This window comes from Stegodyphus dumicola, chromosome 11 (assembly GCF_044657685.1).
Source record: "Stegodyphus dumicola isolate Sdum_Otavi_A_Nest chromosome 11, ASM4465768v1".
NCBI classification, from domain to species: Eukaryota; Metazoa; Arthropoda; class Arachnida; order Araneae; family Eresidae; genus Stegodyphus; species Stegodyphus dumicola.
In genome coordinates, this window is record NC_140778.1 from 44,309,589 (window position 1) to 44,330,756 (window position 21,168).

The 21,168-nt window shown below is 35.3% G+C and overlaps 2 protein-coding genes across 2 annotated transcripts; one reads left to right on the plus strand and one right to left on the minus strand.

Moving 5' to 3' along the window:
• Window positions 1-12,101: 12,101 nt before the first annotated feature.
• On the minus strand, window positions 12,102-12,476 carry LOC146993911 (histone H2A-like). Its single transcript, XM_085826422.1, has one exon. It carries the CDS (start codon window positions 12,474-12,476, stop codon window positions 12,102-12,104), a length of 375 nt encoding a protein of 124 aa, XP_085682548.1.
• Window positions 12,477-19,084: 6,608 nt separating this feature from the next.
• On the plus strand, window positions 19,085-19,396 carry LOC146993912 (histone H4-like). Its single transcript, XM_085826423.1, has one exon. The coding sequence runs from the start codon at window positions 19,085-19,087 to the stop codon at window positions 19,394-19,396; it is 312 nt and encodes a 103-aa protein (XP_085682549.1).
• The last annotated feature ends 1,772 nt before the right edge of the window (window positions 19,397-21,168 follow it).

The following is a 21,168-nucleotide window of genomic DNA, read 5'->3' on the forward strand; positions in this document are numbered from 1 at the left end:
TTAATAACTGCATGAGATGAAAAACTGTAAAAAGCAACGAATCAATTAAGGACTAGAAACGAAAGACACTTTTTAGATAAAGCTCAATGACTATGTAATAACTGTTTTAATTGCATTGGTTGATGAAATCTTCTAGCATGGTCGTATATTGGGGTAGTTGTTTTAGAGAGTGAAATAAAGCAAGTTGAATATATGTCATAACTGTATTTGTTGATAACATTTCGCACTCAAATTCGTATTTTTCAGTATTTATATCAGAGAGTGAAATAAATCAAACTGGATACATATCAGTTGGCTAAATATAATCATGGTTAAAGAAACTTACTTTTAGTGGAATTTGTTATGACAGCTGAAGTGGCATGGGTAATCTAGTTTAATTCGGAATCCAAATGGTTGTTTCCAAATGGAAATTATCAGATTCTCGGAGGAAAGAAAAACTGAACTGACACAAATTATTAAATCAAGAGTCATTATTTTCAATGAAAGCAAAGGAAAAGTGTGACCACACAAATGTACATACCTCTTTAAATCAGTACCAAAGCAGTTTAAAAACTCCAGGGTTCGCACACCCTTAAGCCAAGCGAAGCCCCATTTCGTAAGGAGTCTTCCACAGTAATCGCACTAACGATTTACGAATTCGATGATCTTATCGCGCCCACAAGCTAACTCCTGTGTATCCCAACTTTTTTGCTTTCACTGCATTTTACGAAAACGATTTTTCGAAAAACAATAAGTGACAATATATATAATGATAAACAACGTTTTCAAAATTTTGAAAAGAACAGACAGGGAAGTCCATAAGTTTTAACGATAGGACAGGAGTTCTGTGACGTTTGCCTTCCGGCTTTAGGCTTTTACATGACTAGTAATTCTTTTTTTTTTTTTTTTTTTTATTTCTTATGATGTGATGACACATACCTTCAGTGCAATGTAAGTTTTAAATAAGGAGATAAAACATTTAAGAAACTCATAACGCTTGGAATTATGGTATTCTGGTTAAGCATACTAATTATTCATATTTTAATGCTACAAATAGACACATCGGGTGATAATTATTTAAAATATTAAAATTGAAGAGTTAAGTATTACTGAATACTATACAGATTTATAACATCCTATATAGATGTTCAGCCTGCTATGGCCCTTTCTATCTGTTAAATAGCACAAACACTCCCTTTCAAATGTATCTATTTTCAAAAATAGTATCTCCTAAGCTAAGAGAAAATGATGTTAAACTTTTAGTATAAAAATGATATCTCCTAAGCAAAGACATTAGTAATGTTCGTCGGTTGTAGCAACGATCCGGAAACATCACACACATACACATACGATACGACACACGAAATGCCACGCCCTCATAGCATACATTTAATTATAGGTTACGGAGAGATAACTATGACTGATGAATACTCATACGAGGTGTGACACTAAAAAAGAGACTAAGAGTATAGCTTGAAAACAGAGTGGAGCTGGCAACAACTGTTTTGCTGACGTCATGTGACGCAGCTCTTCTATCTATGCGGCTAGTTTGGACTTAACAGACCACGCCATTGGGGAGTACTGCGCCACTGAGTGAACATGTGAAACTGCATTCTGCCAGAAAAATGTCTCATGTAAGCACTGAACAGCGAATTAACATCAAGATCAACACGGAGGAAACATTTCAAATGTTAACCGAAGCTTATGGAGATAAAACTTTGTCTCATGTACGCATGTTTGAATGGCATAAGCGGTTTTCAGGGGGAAGGGACACTGTGAAAGATGATCACGATTGACATCATGATTGAATGTGTTCTCAAATGGCCAAACTGTTAATATATACTACTACATTGAAGTAATAAAAAGACTTCGTGAACAAATTAGGAAAAAAAGGCCACAATTGTGGAGTGATGGATGGCTGTTTCACCAAGATAATGCACCCGCTCACACGGCTCTACCTGTCAAGCAGTTTCTCACCAGCAAAAACATTATTGTGATGGGACATCCTCCATATTCACCTAACTTGGCTTCATGCAATATTTTCATTTCCTAAAGATAAATCTTACCTAAAGGGAACCCATTTTACCTCAGCTGAAGAAGTTCAGTCCCAAAACGGAGAATCTCCTGAAGAGCCTTTCAAAAACCTCGTTGAAGAGCTCCTACCAGGTGTGGCAGCACAGAATGCAGAAGTGTGTGACTGCTGAAGAGAGCTACTTTGAAGGAAGGTTATGACGTCATGGAGAACTGATTCTGTAAGTAGAATGATTCATTGAACCAGTCTCGTTTTTTTGTGTCACACCTTGCATATTCCAAACATGGTTCGTTTTGTTTGATTATGGCAAAACACGCTGTGGTTATTTGTCTAAGAGCAAAGATGACTTCTTCGAGGTCTCTGTAAGGCGAACTAGCTCTAAGTTACGTTCCACATCAGAAAAACAATGAAAACGCCCTTGCAGCCAACCCATTCCGGACTTGTGCGATTTTTTATTATTTCGATCTATCCAATCACCTCCGAGGGCATTACAACAGGGATGCTGTTTGTATTTGTGCTTGAAAATAATTATAGATTGAACAATTACACAACTTGTTCTGTTTGAGGATGGGATATGTTGTGAGTGGAAAATTAAGAGGCGTAGTGATTTGGTAGAGACTCATCTTTATCAGTTTCTTTGTATGCGATGTCGCTAGTGCTATTAAGAGGTGTAATAATTGTGTTGCGTCTTTATATTTAGAAACAGCGTTCAAGACAGAACTATAATCCGTTGAAAGTGTTTATAAGAATCTGGTCCAGTCAAGTTGAAATATTTTTTCATAAGGGTCCGAACCTCATTCAGTGTATTCATGATAATTCCGTATTGCGAACAACATGATATTTTCCAGGTTTCCTTAGCATGATTTGTATTTTTTAATCAATTCTCTTAAGGCAGGAGTTTTACGTTGTTTTTCTTCTGCATCGTCCTTGCTGTTTTTGGTGTGTGCAGAGTGTGTAACATATTCGTATATTCTTTAGTCAAATCATATATATATCAGCGGTTCTCAAACTTTCAACTAACGCGTACCATTTAAAAAAATTGGAAACCTTTAGTACCATCATTACATTTTACAATGATTTTGTTTGAATTTCTGAATAGAAATATTAAACAACAGCAACAATAATAATAATGATAAAAAAATTCGAAAGCTTTGAGATTTTGCATTACGTCAAAAGGGACACTTTTTAACCTTGTGAGTGTTATCTTTATTTATTAAATATCCTGCTTTGCACTTAAAAATAAAATTCAATTCAACGGATATATAACAAAATAATTTTAAAATGAGCATATATTTAGTTTTTCCGATACACAGTATCGCGAGCTGGAGATAAAAATCTTGTTTTTCTCTGTCCAGTTTTGCCGTTACTCACTTTGAAATCGTAGAGTTTGTTAATCAAAATTTCGTTGCCCATTTAGTTTCAGGTACGGCTTTCTTTATTTGAGAAATCTCTTCGGAATGTTTTCCTGTTAAAGCCCGAACACCGTCACAGCATACGGCAATACACTTACTCCAAGGACATTCTCATACATAAAATTGTTAATTACTTTGAATATTTCACTTGCAGGTGCTCTATCATGAAGGTATTCACAAAATAAATACTCTTCAGCAATTGGTTTATCTTCTTCGAAAACGTATGTAAAATAATAATTGAACAATATTCGTTATATCAGTTTTTTTTTTCATCCAATTGCAAATGCTCACTGTTTTATTTTTTAACAAGTGTGCCTTTTGCGGAATTTGTCATTTCCTGAATTCGTCGACTTACTGCATCATTTGATAACGGAATATTATTAAGTTCATTAGCCTCTTTTCATTGAATAATATTAAAATGATATCTCAAGCTGTTGCTAATGTAAGGATTTCTCTAATAGTGTGAGCCTGCCCAGTCTTAGGAATATTTAGGCTTACCAGGTAACTAGAGCTTTCGCTCGAACTAACAAGACCTTTCATTACTTGCTTAATATTTTTGAACTTAGGTAATTTCCTCCTGAAATAGTCTTCAGATTTATCCTTTAAATTGGCATGCTTAAATTCAAGATGTCTCTTACGAGACGATGGTTTCATACTTTGCTTCGGTAACAGTTCACCACAAACAACACACTGAGGCATTTCATCTCCATTCCAAGTAAATCCAAATGATAAATAATTTTCATTATATTTTCCAGAAACAATTTTCCTTTCTTTTCAATATTGAGTGCTAACAGATTGTCCTGGATCCGTCACTTGTGAATCGTCACCTTTTCGCTTAGTCAAATCTTAGCCATTTTTCCATTTTGTAAATCAAGGTTTTATTTTATTATTTTTACAGAAGTATTTAAATGTACATTATATTACTAGTTCTTCAAAGCAGACGACGACATTCTCAAATCGCGTAGAAAAATAAGGAAAACAAAGCAACAAAAGACAAAATATTTACTGTTAGAGACAATAAAACGATGTAAGAAGTGATTATCATTGAAAATGGAGCAATATGAGCCAGGAATTGGCTACATATGAAGTACCGACATGCTAAAAATTCGATAAACTCTCAGAGAATTAATGAGGTACTATTATCTATTTTATACAAACTTAATTTTATTTCCTATTAAATACAGCATCCATTTCTATAACGCCTTTTAAAAACATCACGGGGCATTTGGAAAGCAGTTCATGGTCACAAAATCTAAATTTCGACACCCCTTTATTGCTGAAACCAGTTCTTTTGTAGAAAATGTCGCAGATTACATTTTGTTATCTCATCAGAAAAATTTTTAATGAAATTTTTCGTCACGCAATATAGCTGAAAGCATTTATAGCTTCTGAGTGAAATTAAGTTTCCAATAATTAACAATAAAATAATAGCAAAATTATTATTAATAGATAGTATATTACATACTAATAATTATATTATTAATGTTTCTCCAATTTAATTATTATACTAATAATAAAATTATTAATGTTTCTCCAATTTAATTATTATACTAATAATAAAATTATTAATGTTTCTCCAATTTAATTATTATACTAATAATAAAAAAAATTAATGTTTATCCAAATAAATTATTACACTAATAATAAAATTATTAATGTTTCTTCATGCCATGTTACAGTTTGTATGAGGGGGGAACAGTTCATTTCTTTAACTGAAACATCTTTGAAAAGCATGCAAATTCCCTCTTACGCTCGTATTTAAGTGCCAAACAAAATTCTAGAGCCAGCTGAAACCCCCAAACTGCTTATAAATTTAATCAATATTTAACGTAAAGGGTACTCTGATTTGAAATGAACAGAGCAGGGCATTAATTATAAGGTGATTCAAAAGGAAATCTCTGAAGCTGAGAAATCATCTCACATTTGAGAAAGAGTTTCAGGAAGAAACTCTGTAAATAAAAAAGAAATAATACATAAGTTTAATATTAATAATACAGTAAACTTTGGTATTATTTTGGTAATCATTGACCGAATAAAATCGAATTACCTTAAAATTTCTTTCCAATGTAATTAAAGAAATTTTGTGAAAATAATTCATTCAAATTTAACTGTTCTGAGCAAACAGTCCTGGGAAATGTATAGCATTTCATTCCGTTAAGATCGAAATGTTGTTTCAGCATATATGCTTTTGGCAAACTTAGGACTCTGAAATATTGTAAAAAAAGAGCAAATATATATATTTATACATATATTTACGATGTAATTGCAAAATGTTTACCGCCGATCATGTCAAAACACGTTAATCTTAGCGGCAAGTGGCTGAATGTTTTTGTCTTCACGACGGTACGTAACTGCTTCAAGGCAGGGCATGGGGAAAAAAAACAGTCAGGGCCTCTCCTCTTACTTCCTTTCTCCATGCTGCTCTAGTTCAAAATTAGGGACAGAACTGAGAAAAGTCGTACAATCACTTGTATGGTATTCAAGGCAAAGATTCTTGGTAAAGACAGGCGCAATCTGGAATCCTTGCCACAATGAATTCCGTGAGATTGATCTGATTCAGACAAGCCAGGATAGGAAGAACAGCAGCTACTTGTATAACAAAAAGTGATCGTTTAAGATTTGTGTTATATTTTACGTTATAAACAACAAGACTGACTTAATCAACTCTTATTTGGATTTTTACGAAACTTGGTTTGTAATTACTTTTAAATAGTTGCTATGGGCACTATTTGTTCAAATGGGTAAAGAAATTGCGCATTTTAGGCGTCTGAGAGTGTTCATGTATAGTTCGGCCTTTTAGAAATGTTTAACAAACTCAAGCATACATGTACCATATCTCAGGTTTACAAAATGAAGGTGATTTCCTAGAGGATAATACAACATACTAGAGTACATGATCTATTAGAATGAAACTCTGTTAAGAAATAGTATTTCATAATACGGAAAAAACGCTATTCCAGTGATCACAACACAGAGGCAGTCGAAGAAATCACGTAATGACAAGCGAACCTATTTTCCATTCAGTAATTAGCTTTATTATGACAATAATTCTTGCTGCGTGCGTACGAGCTTCTGATAAATTGAATGCACACAGGTACGATGATAGGTTAGTAAAAATATCTTTCATCAAAATAAACACTTTAAATTTCTGGAAGTTTCCCCAGAAATACTTGTACAGGAATTCACAATATCACAACGTACAATCAGTAGTTATAAACTCACAAATAAGCAAATCACGTAATTGCGTATGTTTCATTGAAATTTGATGGATTTGCTCAAGTTTGACTCTTGAAGAAATTTTGTAAATTGAATTGTAAGAGAGAGAATTTTACCGGTTTGCCTACGTTATTTCAAAATTACTAAATGTGACAGCTTGAATGTTACAACAGATTCTCGAAGTTTGCACCATCACACGCCAAACATGCCTGAAGCCGACGGACCATTTATTGCCAGACATGGTCAAACACACCGGGAATTTCTTTGATTGTAGCAGCAGCTTAGATGAGTCTTGCCACGAGATCCATTTCAAACACAAAAGGATCGTGACACACGACAATTTTGATGGCTTCTCACAAAAAGAAATCAAGACTGGATAAATCCGGTGAACGTGAGGGCCAGGAAAGTGGTCGACCACGCCCAATTAATCGATGCGGGAATGATCTCTTCAAATGGCTAGGAACATCTAGTCCAAAATGAGCAAGGGCTCCATCATGTTGGAATCACATGTTGCGCCTCACATTTGGTGGACCATCGTCAAGCAAATCGGGAAGAACCTGCTCCAGAAAGATAAAACAATTCTGGGTATTCAAATGAAATCCGAATGAATGATCCGTCGGTGTCAGGAATGTTTGGTGTTTGATGGTGCAAACTTCGAGCATTTCTTATAACTTAAGAAATACAATAACACTCTTAAGATACAATAACACGCCGAACAAATATTAATATTAATATTAATCTCTTATAACATTCAAGCTATCTTATACCATTTGTATTCATGTCAAATAAGTGTTTCAAATTAATCACTCTTGCTTCTTTTCTCATATTCTACCTGTGCTACCACTTACCCCTGACATTTCCGGGTATAGGTTTCTACGCAATTCTTAATCCTTATGATGCGCCCAACCTCCCCAAGAAGTTTGTAGCAATATTTACGTTACACCTTGTATATAAGAAAACGTAAATATAGCGCATATACAGAAAATTTATACGAATCAATGATTTAATTGTTACATATGGCGAGGCATCATTGCCTATATCTCTAACGATGGCTGATAAAAAATAATTTTAAGTATAATAATTAATTTAAAAAGCTTCATATGTTTTCTTAAGCAATGACAGCGACGTAGAATTATTTTAACATTTCATTTGACATTTCATTCAAAATTCAAAAGGTGAGGCTGTATATTTTCCCATTTTTAAGTTTATGTTTGTCTAGACAGGGTTTCTTAAAAGTTTTGGTGTGGGAACCCCTTAATATTAACGCAATTTTGTGCGACCCCAAATTCATCGCGCAAATCCCACACACGCTTGAACGAAACTATAAGTTTCTTCACTTGTACTGTAATATACTATTGCAGTTTTAGGTCATTAATTTTAATTTTTAATTTTAAGATCCTGAACAATGTGAAAATTTTAAGTAAGTAAAAAACTTCAAAATATAAAGCAATAATAAAATTAAGTTCAGTTACTTGAGTAAACTCAAGCACTAACTCTAGTCCATCCATTAAGGGCAGTCATTCGGAAGATCGCTGCTTAGAAAACCTTATCAGCGCATATGCGAGGATTAAGTATCAGTGGGAAGGATGTGTCTGTGAAGTATTAATAAGTAAGTCTGTAAGTATCAATGGGAAGGATGTCTGTGATTTTTAATTATGTTATCAAAACTTGGCAAAATTGTCGACACCGCACTTCTTCACTATTCGTTACATTTGATTGATACTTTGATTTTATGGTGGTTAAAGACGAAAATGTCGCCTCACTCAAATACGTCGTTGAAAAAGTTAAAAGAAAATTTATGGCAGTTTCAGAAATCGTTGGAAATTCTTTTGCAACTCCTAACCAAAGATCTTCTAAGGGCTTCGTATTAAAATCAATGTTCAAACCCCGAATAATTTGATAATTAAACAAGTTCTTCTTGTGATTTTAATGGCAAATGAGTAACATTTTCCGCATGAATTCCGAATGGTTTCACAGCCCATATTAGTTTCTCGGCACCAAAATTCGAAGGGAAAGATTTCACAAAATTTTTCTCAAGACACCGAAGATGCTTAAATATCACTTAACAACTCATCTTTTTGAAGATCTCTTTCATCCTTTTCACTTGTTGTGACAAACATTTCTAACGAACCCTTTTCGTTCATGGTTCTCCACATGGTAACTTTCTTACTAAAAGCATCGAGTTTTGATTTGAATATAAAAACGTTGCAAGATTCCTTGAATTGGAAAATTTAGCTCATTTAGGTTTTCAAATATATCATTCAAATAAAATATGTATATTATTTAGCCACAGCTTATTACGGAATAACTTCACAAAATCAGATTTTTGTTCATGTATTATTTTATTTTTTAAAATCAAATTTTTTCTGTCCGAAAGAGAAGAAAATTACCTTTTAACTTTAATAATTTTTTAAACTGTGGCTTCTTGAAAGCCGCCTTAGCTCTGCATGTAATAATACGCTTTCGTATTCAGGTCTAAGTCTTGTCCATATTACGTGGAACAATGGTTCGCAAAATCTACTCCGAAGAGAGGCTGGACTTCTGTTTTCCATCCCCAATTTTGAGGGAGAGCACCCCGGGGGGCATCCAAGTTTCTCCCGCCAATCCACACGAGAGGATAATTGGCTCGCCGCATATTTAGAGTGCCGCCATGCCGCAACGACACTATATACTTACAGACATCCATGTCTTAGCCGGGATTTGAACCCGGGCCTTTCGGTACCGCAATAGGCTCCTCTAACTACTATACCGTCTGGGCGACTCGGTTAGGTTAGATTAGGTTAAGTTATTTTATTTAATTACGGCAAAGCCTCGAGGGCTATCCGCCTAAGGGGAGGGATGCCTTTGTGGAGGACTTTCTAAGGGAAACTGGCTCGTATATACGTTACACATGGAAAAACCACGAAAACACCCATGCAGCCAGGCCGTTTCCGGAATTCGAACCTTGGACCGAACTACCAGTGTTCAGCGACTGTACCGCTCGGCCGCTCTGGGCGACTCGGAACCAAGTCTTTATAAAAATTTGAAACAAACGACTGTCCAGCACGCATTTTAATACATAAGTTGACCACTTTAACACTATCTCGAAGCACAACATCTAACTCCGAAAATATTTGTTTGGCCACCAGGGCCTCCCGATTTATCATGCAATGAGTGAATGTTATATGTTCTTAATCGTGGGTTTTTTTTTTTTTTTTTTTTTTTTTTTTTTTTTTTTTTTTTTTTGCTTTGACTAGAAATCCATTTTTTTCACCGACCATCTCTTTAGTACCGTCTGTACAAATGTTAACATAATTTTTCCATTGCAAACTCTCTTCAAAGAAAAATTCGTTACTTCTAGAAAATGTCCTGTCATCATGTACGTCCATTCGAAGAGCGGCAAGACAAAAAATTCGTCATGAATGCCCCCTTCAAAAATATATCTAACATACACTAATAATTGAGGTAAGCTGGTAATATCAGTTGATCTTTATTTAATTATCAGTTGATTCATCAAAATGAATTTCAAACTTAAGCCTCATTTTGAGACTAATTATTATCTACTAATGCTGATCTTTATTTAATTTCCGAAATTCGCTTTGAAATTGAATCGTTGGTTAAAGGAATTTTATGGATTTCTGCCCTGAACTATTTCGGACATCTTAATAGAACTCGGCAATATCAGAGTTTCCTCAACTGAATAGGCCCCTTTTTTCCGAATAAAATTGAAAATTTCCTAAAATTTCAGTTTTCTAGTTATTATCATAGCAATAACTATTGCAATTGACTTTTTACTTCTGCTTGTTTTACAAGTGTTTTACGAATCCGAATGTTCTGAAAGAAACCACTGCCTTTATGGTATATTTCATTCGTCAATTTTACGGATCTTATACGAAGTCTAAAAAGATTGAAAATGAAGTTTATTAATTCAAAATATTTAGTGCATTTTTGGCATTTCACTTTGTTTTCCTTTTCCACGAATATGAAAAAAAGGGCATTCATATATGAGGTTAAATTTTTCTATAAATTTTAACGTGTGAGCTCAATCTTTACGTGCATTTTTGCAAAAAATTATATTTTGGTACTGTTAATGACATAGAATACCAAATGAATAAATTAAAAAAATTTTGCACAAGTCTGTTTCTTACTGTTTGTGTCACTCCTGCTTGCATGTGTCTCACCTTTTTATAGTTATATTATTTTTACTCAAACGTTTTAATATTTATCTTAAAGCATACTGTTATTAAGCAGGAAATAGCTTTTAATGGAAAAAGAAAGGCAATATTAACATGACTAATTGTTCAGAAATCTGTTTTGGAAATATTGTCTATTTTATGCCAAAAAATAAAGCATGTAACTTTCATTTATTTATGAAATTCAAAATTTTTTATTTGCTTAGTGTTTTCCCTAAAAATAATTTAATTTCTTATTTTTGAATTTAGTTTTATAAATTTGCTTTAATATATAATCTTTAACTCAAAGATATTGTGCTATTAAAACAGGAACTTTTTTGCGATAGAAACACAGGTACATTGTTTCAAATCTTTGTTCATTTTATTTTATATATACTGAATTTTCATGTACTTGTAATTACTGAAATATATCCTTTCATGAATAATAAGTAAGTCCTAAGTCCTTTCATGAATGCATTTCTTTTTTGTTTGTTTGATTTTGTTGTTTTAAAAGATCTGCCATAGTTAAAGAAAGAAAATAAAGTAAGAATGCTTTACTTTCAGTTTTGAATAAATTTATTACTATTTACTGCAGCTTCGGGTTTCTCTAAACATAATTTTCAAAGTCAAAACTTGATAGTTATGATGATTATTAGACTTGCATGAAAAAATTTATTGAAAAGTTAGTATTTGATCTAAAATAACTTAAAGTATTTGAATTATATTTTACTAAATCATGTATTTTGATATAACTAGATAGTTAAAAATATGAAAATTGTAAATGTGCAGAAATGCTTCTATAAAACCAAGAAATTGTTTATATATTATTATAATTAAGCTTATTGAATTATTTGGATGGTACTTAAAGGTTTTTTTTTTTCACAAATATGCATATCCTTTCGTTTTAGTGACTTATTCAGAATTCGAAAAAATGATTCTTAGGAAAAAATGGAAGTTAGTATTCGAATAGCTTTTTAATATCAATATGTACGGCAAGATGGCACCACTTACAAGATGTGTTTTAAACTTTGTGCTTTTATGTTTTCTCATGAAAAGATTACCATTTTTTTACTCATTAAATTCTAAATCCTTTAAGTTCCTCCTTAAATATTTGCATCAGAATGGTTACAAATGTCTCCTGTTGTCTACATTCAGATCAATTTAGATTTTAACGTGAAAAAAAACAAGAAAATGATACTATCACATGCATGTGACAATTTTTTCAATTGAAGCAATTGAGCAATATCTTTTTTCCTATATTTTCTGGCCCTTAAAAGGGCCCTTTTTTTAGACATCCTGGTCAATGTCAAACTACGCTTTCTTTTCCATCTTATTCGGGATTAGTGCAGCCTGGATATTGGGAAGCACTCCACCCTCTGCAATGGTGATGCCAGAAAGCAATTTATCTAACTCCTCATCGCTTCTTACTGCCAGCTGAAGATGTCTAGGAATTATTCTAGACTTCTTGTTATCTCGAGCTGCATTACCGGCCAATTCCAGAACCTCAGCAGCCAAGTATTCTAAAACTGCTGCAAGATAGACAGGAGCGCCGGCACCTACTCTTTCTGCATAATTTCCTTTTCGCAGAAGACGATGGATACGACCGACAGGAAACTGAAGACCAGCATGACTGGATCGAGTCCTGATCTTTTCCCTTGCTTTGTCATGTTTTCCGCAACCAGACATGATGATATGATTGCAAAATTACACAAAATCCTTTCCTTTTCCCACTATTGCCGTGTGTAGCTTGCTGATAGCAAGCTGTATACCGGCTGTCATGAATTAAAAAGTACATTGCAGGTATAGCAAATGCATGAGTGTGTCCGGAGGACAGGATGCAAAATGAAAGAAGGTGTGACTACTTTGTCACGTGAGGCTATAGCGGTGTCTGGTAGGCTGGAGAGATGCTGGTCCAAGTTTCAGGTACAGTGTGCATTTTTACAAATATTCAGTGCATTAACTCATCAAAGTGCATTTTTCTCACAACTAGAAAGACTATATACAAAAGTAAAATTCCGCAGGGAGTCCAGCAGAAGCAGTCAAAGATATCTCTTAGTAGAAGTCTTTTGATTGGCTGTTGAGACATGTATGCGAAAATCATGAGAATTTGCTATTTACAAAATATTCAATTGCAGAGACATAAAAACATACTTTCCAGTAAACTAAAAGTTAAATTAAATAAAATAAAAGAAATTTGAAACCAATAGGAGCAGTGAGAGATCTACAGTAAGCAGTAGAAGACTTTATAGTTCGTAGTCCCGTGGGAGGTCACCCTCCCGTGCCTTGACCCCGATAGTGGCTGCTTAACTTTAAGCATTTCAGTTTTCCAAGTAAACACAGGGTAAAAACTTAGGTTGGAAAGTTCTGATTTTCATTGAGGATAAATGCAGTAAATGGTCTAAGGTGCCTGTCTTCGTGCAATATTTCATATTCAAAGAGGTTAAATTGACGCATATGATTGCAGTCCTGGGCTTCTCTGAAGAAATTCCGATTTTGCTTTGCGATGAACTTATAAGGGGTCGATCTTGAGGTCATCTTGTAGACACTTATTTGTCACGAAATAATGAGCATTCGTAATAATCCTGAGATAGCGGTTCTGCACAACACATAATTTATTGAGGTCAGTTTTGGTCAGGGCGGCCCACGCTGGGGAGGCGTAAGTCATGATCGGTCTGATCGCAGACGTGTAGATGAGCCGCTTTTTTCCCAGGTCGAGAGTGGAGTATTTACCAATAATTGGGAAGAGACATTTGATAATTTGTAAGGCCTTATCCCTGACGTAATTTATATGGTTAGTCCACGTTAAGCGATCATTTATAATCACTCCGAGGTACTTGGCATGGGGAACAATTGGAACAATTTCGTTAAATAGATAAAGTCCTCTTTTGACAGGTGTGTTCCTTTTATTTCTGCGTATGAGGAGTTGAGATTTGGCTGCGTTTATTTGGACTTTCCATTGCGCGCACCATCGTTCAATGCTAGGAATGACATCTTGTAGTTTTTTGATGGCGTGATTCATATTAACAGACTTTACTGCCAGGGCAGTGTCGTCTGCATAACAGGCCAAAATAGCGTTATTTTGAGATGCTTGAGGAAAGTCAGCAGCATAAAATAGATACATATAAGGTCCTAGAATTGACCCTTGCGGAATAACGCTATGGATATTTCTAGACGAGGAGATAGCACCGTTCACACAAACACAAAAAGTCCGGTTTGTAATGAAGGAGTGAATTGTCAAGATCATTTCTCGGTCCACGTTAGCAGTAATTAATTTGGATATGAGCCCCTCATGCCAGACGCGGTCGAAGGCTTTCGCCACGTCCAACATGAGGAGAGCAACACTTTGTTTGTTATGCAAAGCAGAGCCCCAAAAGTCAGTAATGCGTAACAATTGCTTCGTAGTAGAAAGGTGCTGGCGGAAACCAAATTGTTCCGGAGGCAACATGTTTAGATAGGATTGCATACGTGAGAGAATAATGCGCTCATAAATTTTTCCGAGCACAGGCAGGAGACTAATAGGTCGATAGCCATCTGGTTTCGTGTGGTCCTTTCCAGGTTTAGGAATTAAAATAATTTTTGCACTTTTGCACTGCTGTGGAAAGTAGGAGTTAAATAAACACGCATTTAAAATGCTAGTGAAATTCGCTACTGCACAGGGAGGTAACATTTTAACTGCAGTATTAGAAATGCCATCATTTCCGGGAGCTTTGCGTGATTTGAGTTTTTAATAATTTGAGACACTTCTACAGGGGTAGCAAATTTGGGAATATTTCGTGCTGTGGGGGCATTTAGCCAATCTTTCACATGAGTAAGGGTGAAAAGTTCAAAGTTTCTGTCCACAGGCCAATCATTTGGCGTAAATTGTAGTTCCAAATGCGAGGCGAAAACATTTGCTTTATCTCCATTTGAAAGGGCAACAACTCCGTTATGGAAGATGGGACGATTGGTAACAAAATTTGCTTTGAGGTTTTTTATTAAAGTCCAAAGAGATCCGTCACGGAAATCTAAGTTGCACATTTTTTCACACCAGAGTTCGTCCTTGTGTTGCTTCACAGCAGTTTTGATGTCCCGGTTTAGGCGATTTATCGCCCTTTTGGCGACAGGATCCCAGGTAAGGTTGTAAATTTTTCTGAGGCGATTTCTATGCCTCATCATTTGACGTATTTTAGGCGGCAGTCGGAAGAGCGTGTTTGTATTTACAACTGTATCACTAGCATTTTCAATAGCCCTTTGAATTTTTGAGGTAAATGAGGATACTGCAGAGTCGATGTTATCAACACAGATCAAATTTCTGACATCAAGAACACTGTCTTTCATGAAGAGTTCATAGCGCTGCCAGTCAGTAATTTTCCTAGTGGAAGCAGTATTACTTTTGTTCACTCCTAAAGTAGCAATGATCGGTAAGTGATCCGAGGATAGTTCGTGCAATACTTCAAGCGTGATAGGGATAGTTGTGGTGGACAAAACAATATCCAGAATGTCGGAATATTCTATTCTGTCCGGGTGATAAGTGTATTCGTCCGGTGTGTAAATAACAACAGGATGGCTTAAAATGTAATTTTGTAGAGTTTTACCGTTTGTATTTCCTTTACGGCAATTCCATGCGATGCTCTTGGCATTTAGGTCTCCTGCCAGGATCGTAGGAGTATCAGGAGGAAGGATTGAGTCTAGTAGGTTATAAGTTAACACATTATGCGGTGGATTATAAAAAGCACTGAAATAAATATTTTTGTACACCGGAAGGGTAATGCACACTGTAATCAGCTCGCAACCAAAGTCTTTACACTCTTTAACTACGCAAAATGGTAAATTTCTCTTCACATAGATGGCGACACCTCCGCCTCGATGGCTAGTTCTATCACAGCGATAGATTCTGTAGTTGGAGATATTCAGACTGTAACATCTTTGAGCATGTGTCTCAGTAATGAGCGCGAAGTCAATATCGTGCTCGTACAGAAATTCTTGCAGTTCTGAGATTTTATTGCGGAGACTATTTGAATTCCACACCATGAAGCGGATTAAATTTGCCTTATTAGTGTGTTGGCCCATTATCTGAGATCACATTTTCTTGAGGTAGAGCGTTTTTTTCTTGGGTTAGTTGCTTGAAGAGCAGGGGAAGTCCAGAATTTTGAATAATTGCGACAAAGCTTTTAAGTTCATGTAGAATGGTTTTAGCTTCGCTTACCGCTTCAGGGGCAAGTCCACTGGCTAAGGCTTGCGAGTAGGATTTGTTACTAATTACTCGATCTGCATAAAATGATGGCTGAACCTGAGCTTTAGGCTTTGGAAACTTTTCACAACGACGAAAGTTCGCAGTGTGTCCAGTCATCTTACAATTCGCACACGTAGGGGGAGTATTCTTGTCTTTTTTACATAAAAACGATTGATGAGCGTCTCCACACTTACACTTAACGCACCGAGGTTCATGGTGGTAATGTGTCTGAGCATGGTGAAATCCCTGGCGGCGAAAACACTGCAGGGGTCCAGCTCTACCTCGGTATCTTTCTACTTTAATCCTCATTCCTAGGATGAATTCTTCGTCGAAGATATTTTTACTTTTTTCCTTACGATCCAGGGTGATCAAGAAGAGAGGCATATTTATGACTTTTCCGTCTCGCCTTCGTTTGAGTTGATTCACTCTGATGATGCTATAACCTTTTTGAGTTAAATACTCAGCAATTTCGCTTTCGTCCGTGTCATTGGGGAGATGTCTAATAACAGCCTTAACATATTTGTTTTCAGGCAATTCGAAGCAGTGATATCGAATACCTTTGTCTTTGAAGACCTGTATGATTTGTTTATAAAGCGCAGGGGATTTGGATTGGATTTTAAATCCACTCTGAATTAATTGACCAAAGTAATCCTTTTCAGCCTGCAGATTATAACCGATGAGGAGTGCTTTAACTTCTGAAAATTTGAATCTTTCATCTTTAACCATGATAGGCGGTGGTTTTCTTGAGTTCGTGTTAGGATTGGTCGATGGTAGCGTCAGCATTGGTTGCAGACTGGGAGAAGTGTCCATGACGTTATTTTTTGGTGTTTCGGTAGCCGGATCTGCGACCTGTACTTCTGGGGCTGTATCCATATTATCAGAAGTTGTTTCCGTGGTCGGCTCAGCTGTCGAATCAGAGGAATTCGTCAGGGTAGGCTTTCGAGAGGGTTTTCTTGGTCTTCTAGTAATATCTCCTTTAGGACCTGAGTCCGTATCGGAGCTGTCTTCATCCAATGCTTTATATTTTTTCGATTGCTCTTCATCTGAGCGCGCAGGGCTGCTGGCTCGTCTGGCATTAGTTTTGTTGATTCCAGTTATTGAAGAATCGTTGTCATTAACCTTAGGAGCTATGTTTGGTTTGGGAAGAGAAGTAGAAGAACGATCAGCATTCAATTCTCTGTCGATGAAAAGTTTGAGACGACGAAGGAATTTAAGGTCTCGTGCATCTTTAGATGAGAGAGATCCATCAGCTTCTTCAACGCATTCTAAGTTGGTAATCTCAGCGGCAATAAAATCAATCATTCGATCCATGGTGGAGCGGATGGCAGAGAATATAGCAACGGGGAAAGCAATCAGAATCTATTGCAATGCCGGCCTACTGTTACAGCAGCATGCACTCTGATCAGGTATAATAAAAGAAGAGTTCCAATATCACAAAATCAGGAGCGAGCAGATGTACGTCTTACATGTACGACCGTCAAACTCTGATCATTACACAAAACTAACTGGAGCGCATGGTTTATGAACCCTGGTCCTATTATTACGGACCAATGAAACGGCTAGGTTTGATTTGGATGGTCCAATAGAATCTTAGTTCGGATCATAATCGGTCGTCCAATAGAATCGTAGTATTGTGACCCACAATAATTTATGGAAATAAGAAATATCATATTTATAATTTTTTTCTTTATATCAACTATTTAGCAATACTATTACACTGTGTTCCTGTATGAAAATATTACTGGGGCTATACTCATTTACAAAATCTCTGAGTTCACTTAGTTTATAAAAAAGATCGTTTGCGTTCCATGTAACTATAATAAAATCGTTTGATGTATTACACATGATTAGTGCTAAATATATTTGCTTCTTCGCATATGTTGAAGAGGATAAATAATTTCTCCATTGGAGTATCTGCGTTGCGAATTGCCTGCATGATGGTTTCTAGTAAATTTAGGAATTTGGATAGGCTGCCATTACGAAATACAGTGTAAATATCTTTAAGTGTAGAGAAGAAATCTCAGAAATTGCTATTGATGGAATTGCTATTGCTATTATTTGATTCATATGATTTTGGTGTTTTTGAGGTTACTTGAGCATATGTTTTTGTTTCTGTAACAGTGGCTGAGGGCTTGATGAGAGAATTTTGTGTGGTGGTAAAATGTGGTTTGTTCATGTTTATGCGTGGTTTGATTTTTGTGAATTTTTCACACCCTCGATATGAAGCTGCGTGGTTTTGCTGAAACTTTTCACATCTGGGGTTATCAGTGTGTCCTGGTGTGGGGCAATCTGTGGTCTTATGATTTTGTGCACATTTGACGCACCTGGGTGCAAAAAAAAAACAGTTGTCTGATTGAGTGGTGGAATCTTTGGCAGTTGTGACATTGTGGAACTATGCTTTTGTTTATGTATTTTTCTACTGTGATCATGAAGAGGCCTAGGTGAGTTTCGTTGTATATGTTTTCAATGTTTTCTGTTTGGTTAAACTGTACTTGAAATAGTGGCATAGGTTGTTTTGTGCGAAAACGTGTAAGTTGTACTACTTTGAAGACAGAATATTCGAGTTGTATGAGTTCTTCTGTAATTTCTTCTTTGCTGGTTGTGATGGGTAGTCCTCGTATAACTATTTTTATGGGTCTTTTATGTCGAGGTGTGATGATGTAATGTTCGATGTTGTGCTTTTGTAAATCCAGTGTAAGTTGCCTGTGGTCATCTGTGGTGCTGGGAAGTAGTTTCAGGTATTCACCGTTTATTTGCCGTAAAAAGTGGCTGTCAGTTTTGAAAGAAATGAATGAAATGAAAAATTTATCGCTGCCTTTGTATACAATTTTACCGTCTTCCGTTTCCAACCAATCACTCGAGCTAATGTAGCTCTAATTGTGAAACCTATTATCACTTGATTATGAGTATTCTTCCTATTGGTTGAACTCATACTTTTTGTCAAGTTATGCATATAAAACCGATATAAAATTCTTTTTCATATTCTGTTCTCGTCAACCCAGGTGCCCTGGTGCTACATCGTTCCACTGGAGGTCTTTTCATATTCTGTTGATCTTCCGTCCACTATTGGGTAGCTACAGAAATGTCCGGTCGTGTTAAAGGAGGCAAAGGTCTTGGTAAAGGGGGTGCCAAAAGGCATCGCAAGTTCCTGAGAGGTAATATCCAGGATATCACCAAGCCAGCAATCAGGCGTTTGGCAAGACGAGGTAGAGTAAAGCGTATTTCTGGCCTCATCTATGAGGAGACCCGAGGAGTACTTAAAGTTTTCTTGGAAAATGTGATTCAAGACGCTGTTACCTACACTGAGTATGGCAAGAGGAAAACTGTCATTGCTATGGATGTCGTTTATGCATTGAAGAGACAGGGACGTACTCTGTATGGAATTTTTGGTTAAATCTCATTACCTTGCCCTTACCTCCCCCCCAAAAAAGCCTTTTTCAGGGCCATACAAATTTTTTAAAAAGTTATGCCTTTATTCTAAAATTAGCTTTACCCGTGGTTCTTCTCATCCCAAAGTTCTTTGCGATGATCTGCTTTTTAATCTCTCTGCTAAGTCTATTCATCTTCTTCTTAGTATTCGGATCAAAGGTAAGATGAAACCTTTTCCTAAGATATTTCTATCTTTCATGAGATTTTTTATCCGATTAGGTAACTTATCAGTAACCTGACTTCTAGAGATTTTCCTAGTAGCCGCTTTATAGGCATTTTGAATACCTAAAGTAAGCTGATTGGCAGCAAGTTCATTGTCATCCGGTGTGCGTAGTCTAGGATTATTATTGTGTCATTCAGTGAGAATTTCATGAAAGACCTTCCAATTAGGCTTGTTGATCTGCTCATCCAGGACATCCTTGTTCGTACCTAGGGTCGCAATGACCAGGCAGTGATCGGAATCCAGTTCTTGAATTACTTCTAGATCGAATGAGAAAGAGATGGTAGAGAGGAAAATATCTAGAATATCCCCAGGCAGCACGTCTCCAAAAATATACGTATAATTTTGGTGAAATAAGGGTATGGTATTTTTTGCACGTTACTTTTACGAAATTTATACGAATGAAAAAGGCTGAAGTTACTGTTGACTCTTGATCGTTATTTTCCACACGTTATTTTTACGAAAATTATACGAATCCGAATGTACTGATAAAACTACTGCCTTTATGGTATATTTCATTCGCCACTTTTACGGATCTTATACGAAGTCTAAAAAGATTGAAAATGAAGTTTATTAATTCAAAATATTTAGTGTATTTCTGGCATTTCACTTTGTTTTCCTTGTCCACGAACATGAAAAAAGGGGCATTCATATATGAGGCTAAAATTTTTCTATAAATTTTAACATGTGAGCTAAATCTTTACGTGCATTTTTACAAAAAATTATATTTTCTTAATTCAAACATCTACAAAATAACTTATTTACTTTCTTATAGCAAATTTGTTATTTTTATTCATATCAACACTTACATTAATTTACACAATTTAATTTCTTTTATGAAAATCCTATTACCCATTTAACTGGAATAAGCTGTATATTAAATTTGTGTACTTACTGAGTTTGGTATAATACTCGCCTTATTTTATTTAGCAAATGTGGGCAATTAAATTGGAATAAGACTAGCAAATCTTTCATGTCGAGGAATAGAATAATAAATACAGCAGAAGATGCTCGAAAACGTTTAATTTCTTGAACAATAGTTTAATGTAGACCAAAGGTTCATTAATTATAATCAAAGATATACTAATATTTTTATTTAATAATAATAATAATAACTCTACGAAATTGCAAGCTGAATCCTGATATTTTACATATATTTCAGTTCCTTTAATCTTTGTTATAAAAATCATATGAGGCTAATTTTTTTTTTATTTTGTTTAATGTACGGAAAAATTGATATAGCGATTTTAGTAATTTTTATATGAGGAAAAAATTAATAAATAATGTAAATAAATCATTATATTATATTTTATATTTTTCCTGAAACAGTTAAAGACATTCTTAATATGGAGATCTACAGAATAAGTACAAGGGTCCAGTTAAATGAACTCAAAATTTGCATAGTTAATTTTACGCTAACTTTTAAAAATTAACCGGATTTACGATTATACACTGAGCATGCGCATACACAGACATTTCTATTTTTCGTAGAAAAATTTAATTATTACCTTAATACA

Bases quoted from the DNA above. Each gene is read 5' to 3' on its own strand.
- LOC146993912 (XM_085826423.1), top strand. From the start codon at position 19,085: ATGTCCGGTCGTGTTAAAGGAGGCAAAGGTCTTGGTAAAGGGGGTGCC.
- LOC146993911 (XM_085826422.1), bottom strand. From the start codon at position 12,476: ATGTCTGGTTGCGGAAAACATGACAAAGCAAGGGAAAAGATCAGGACT.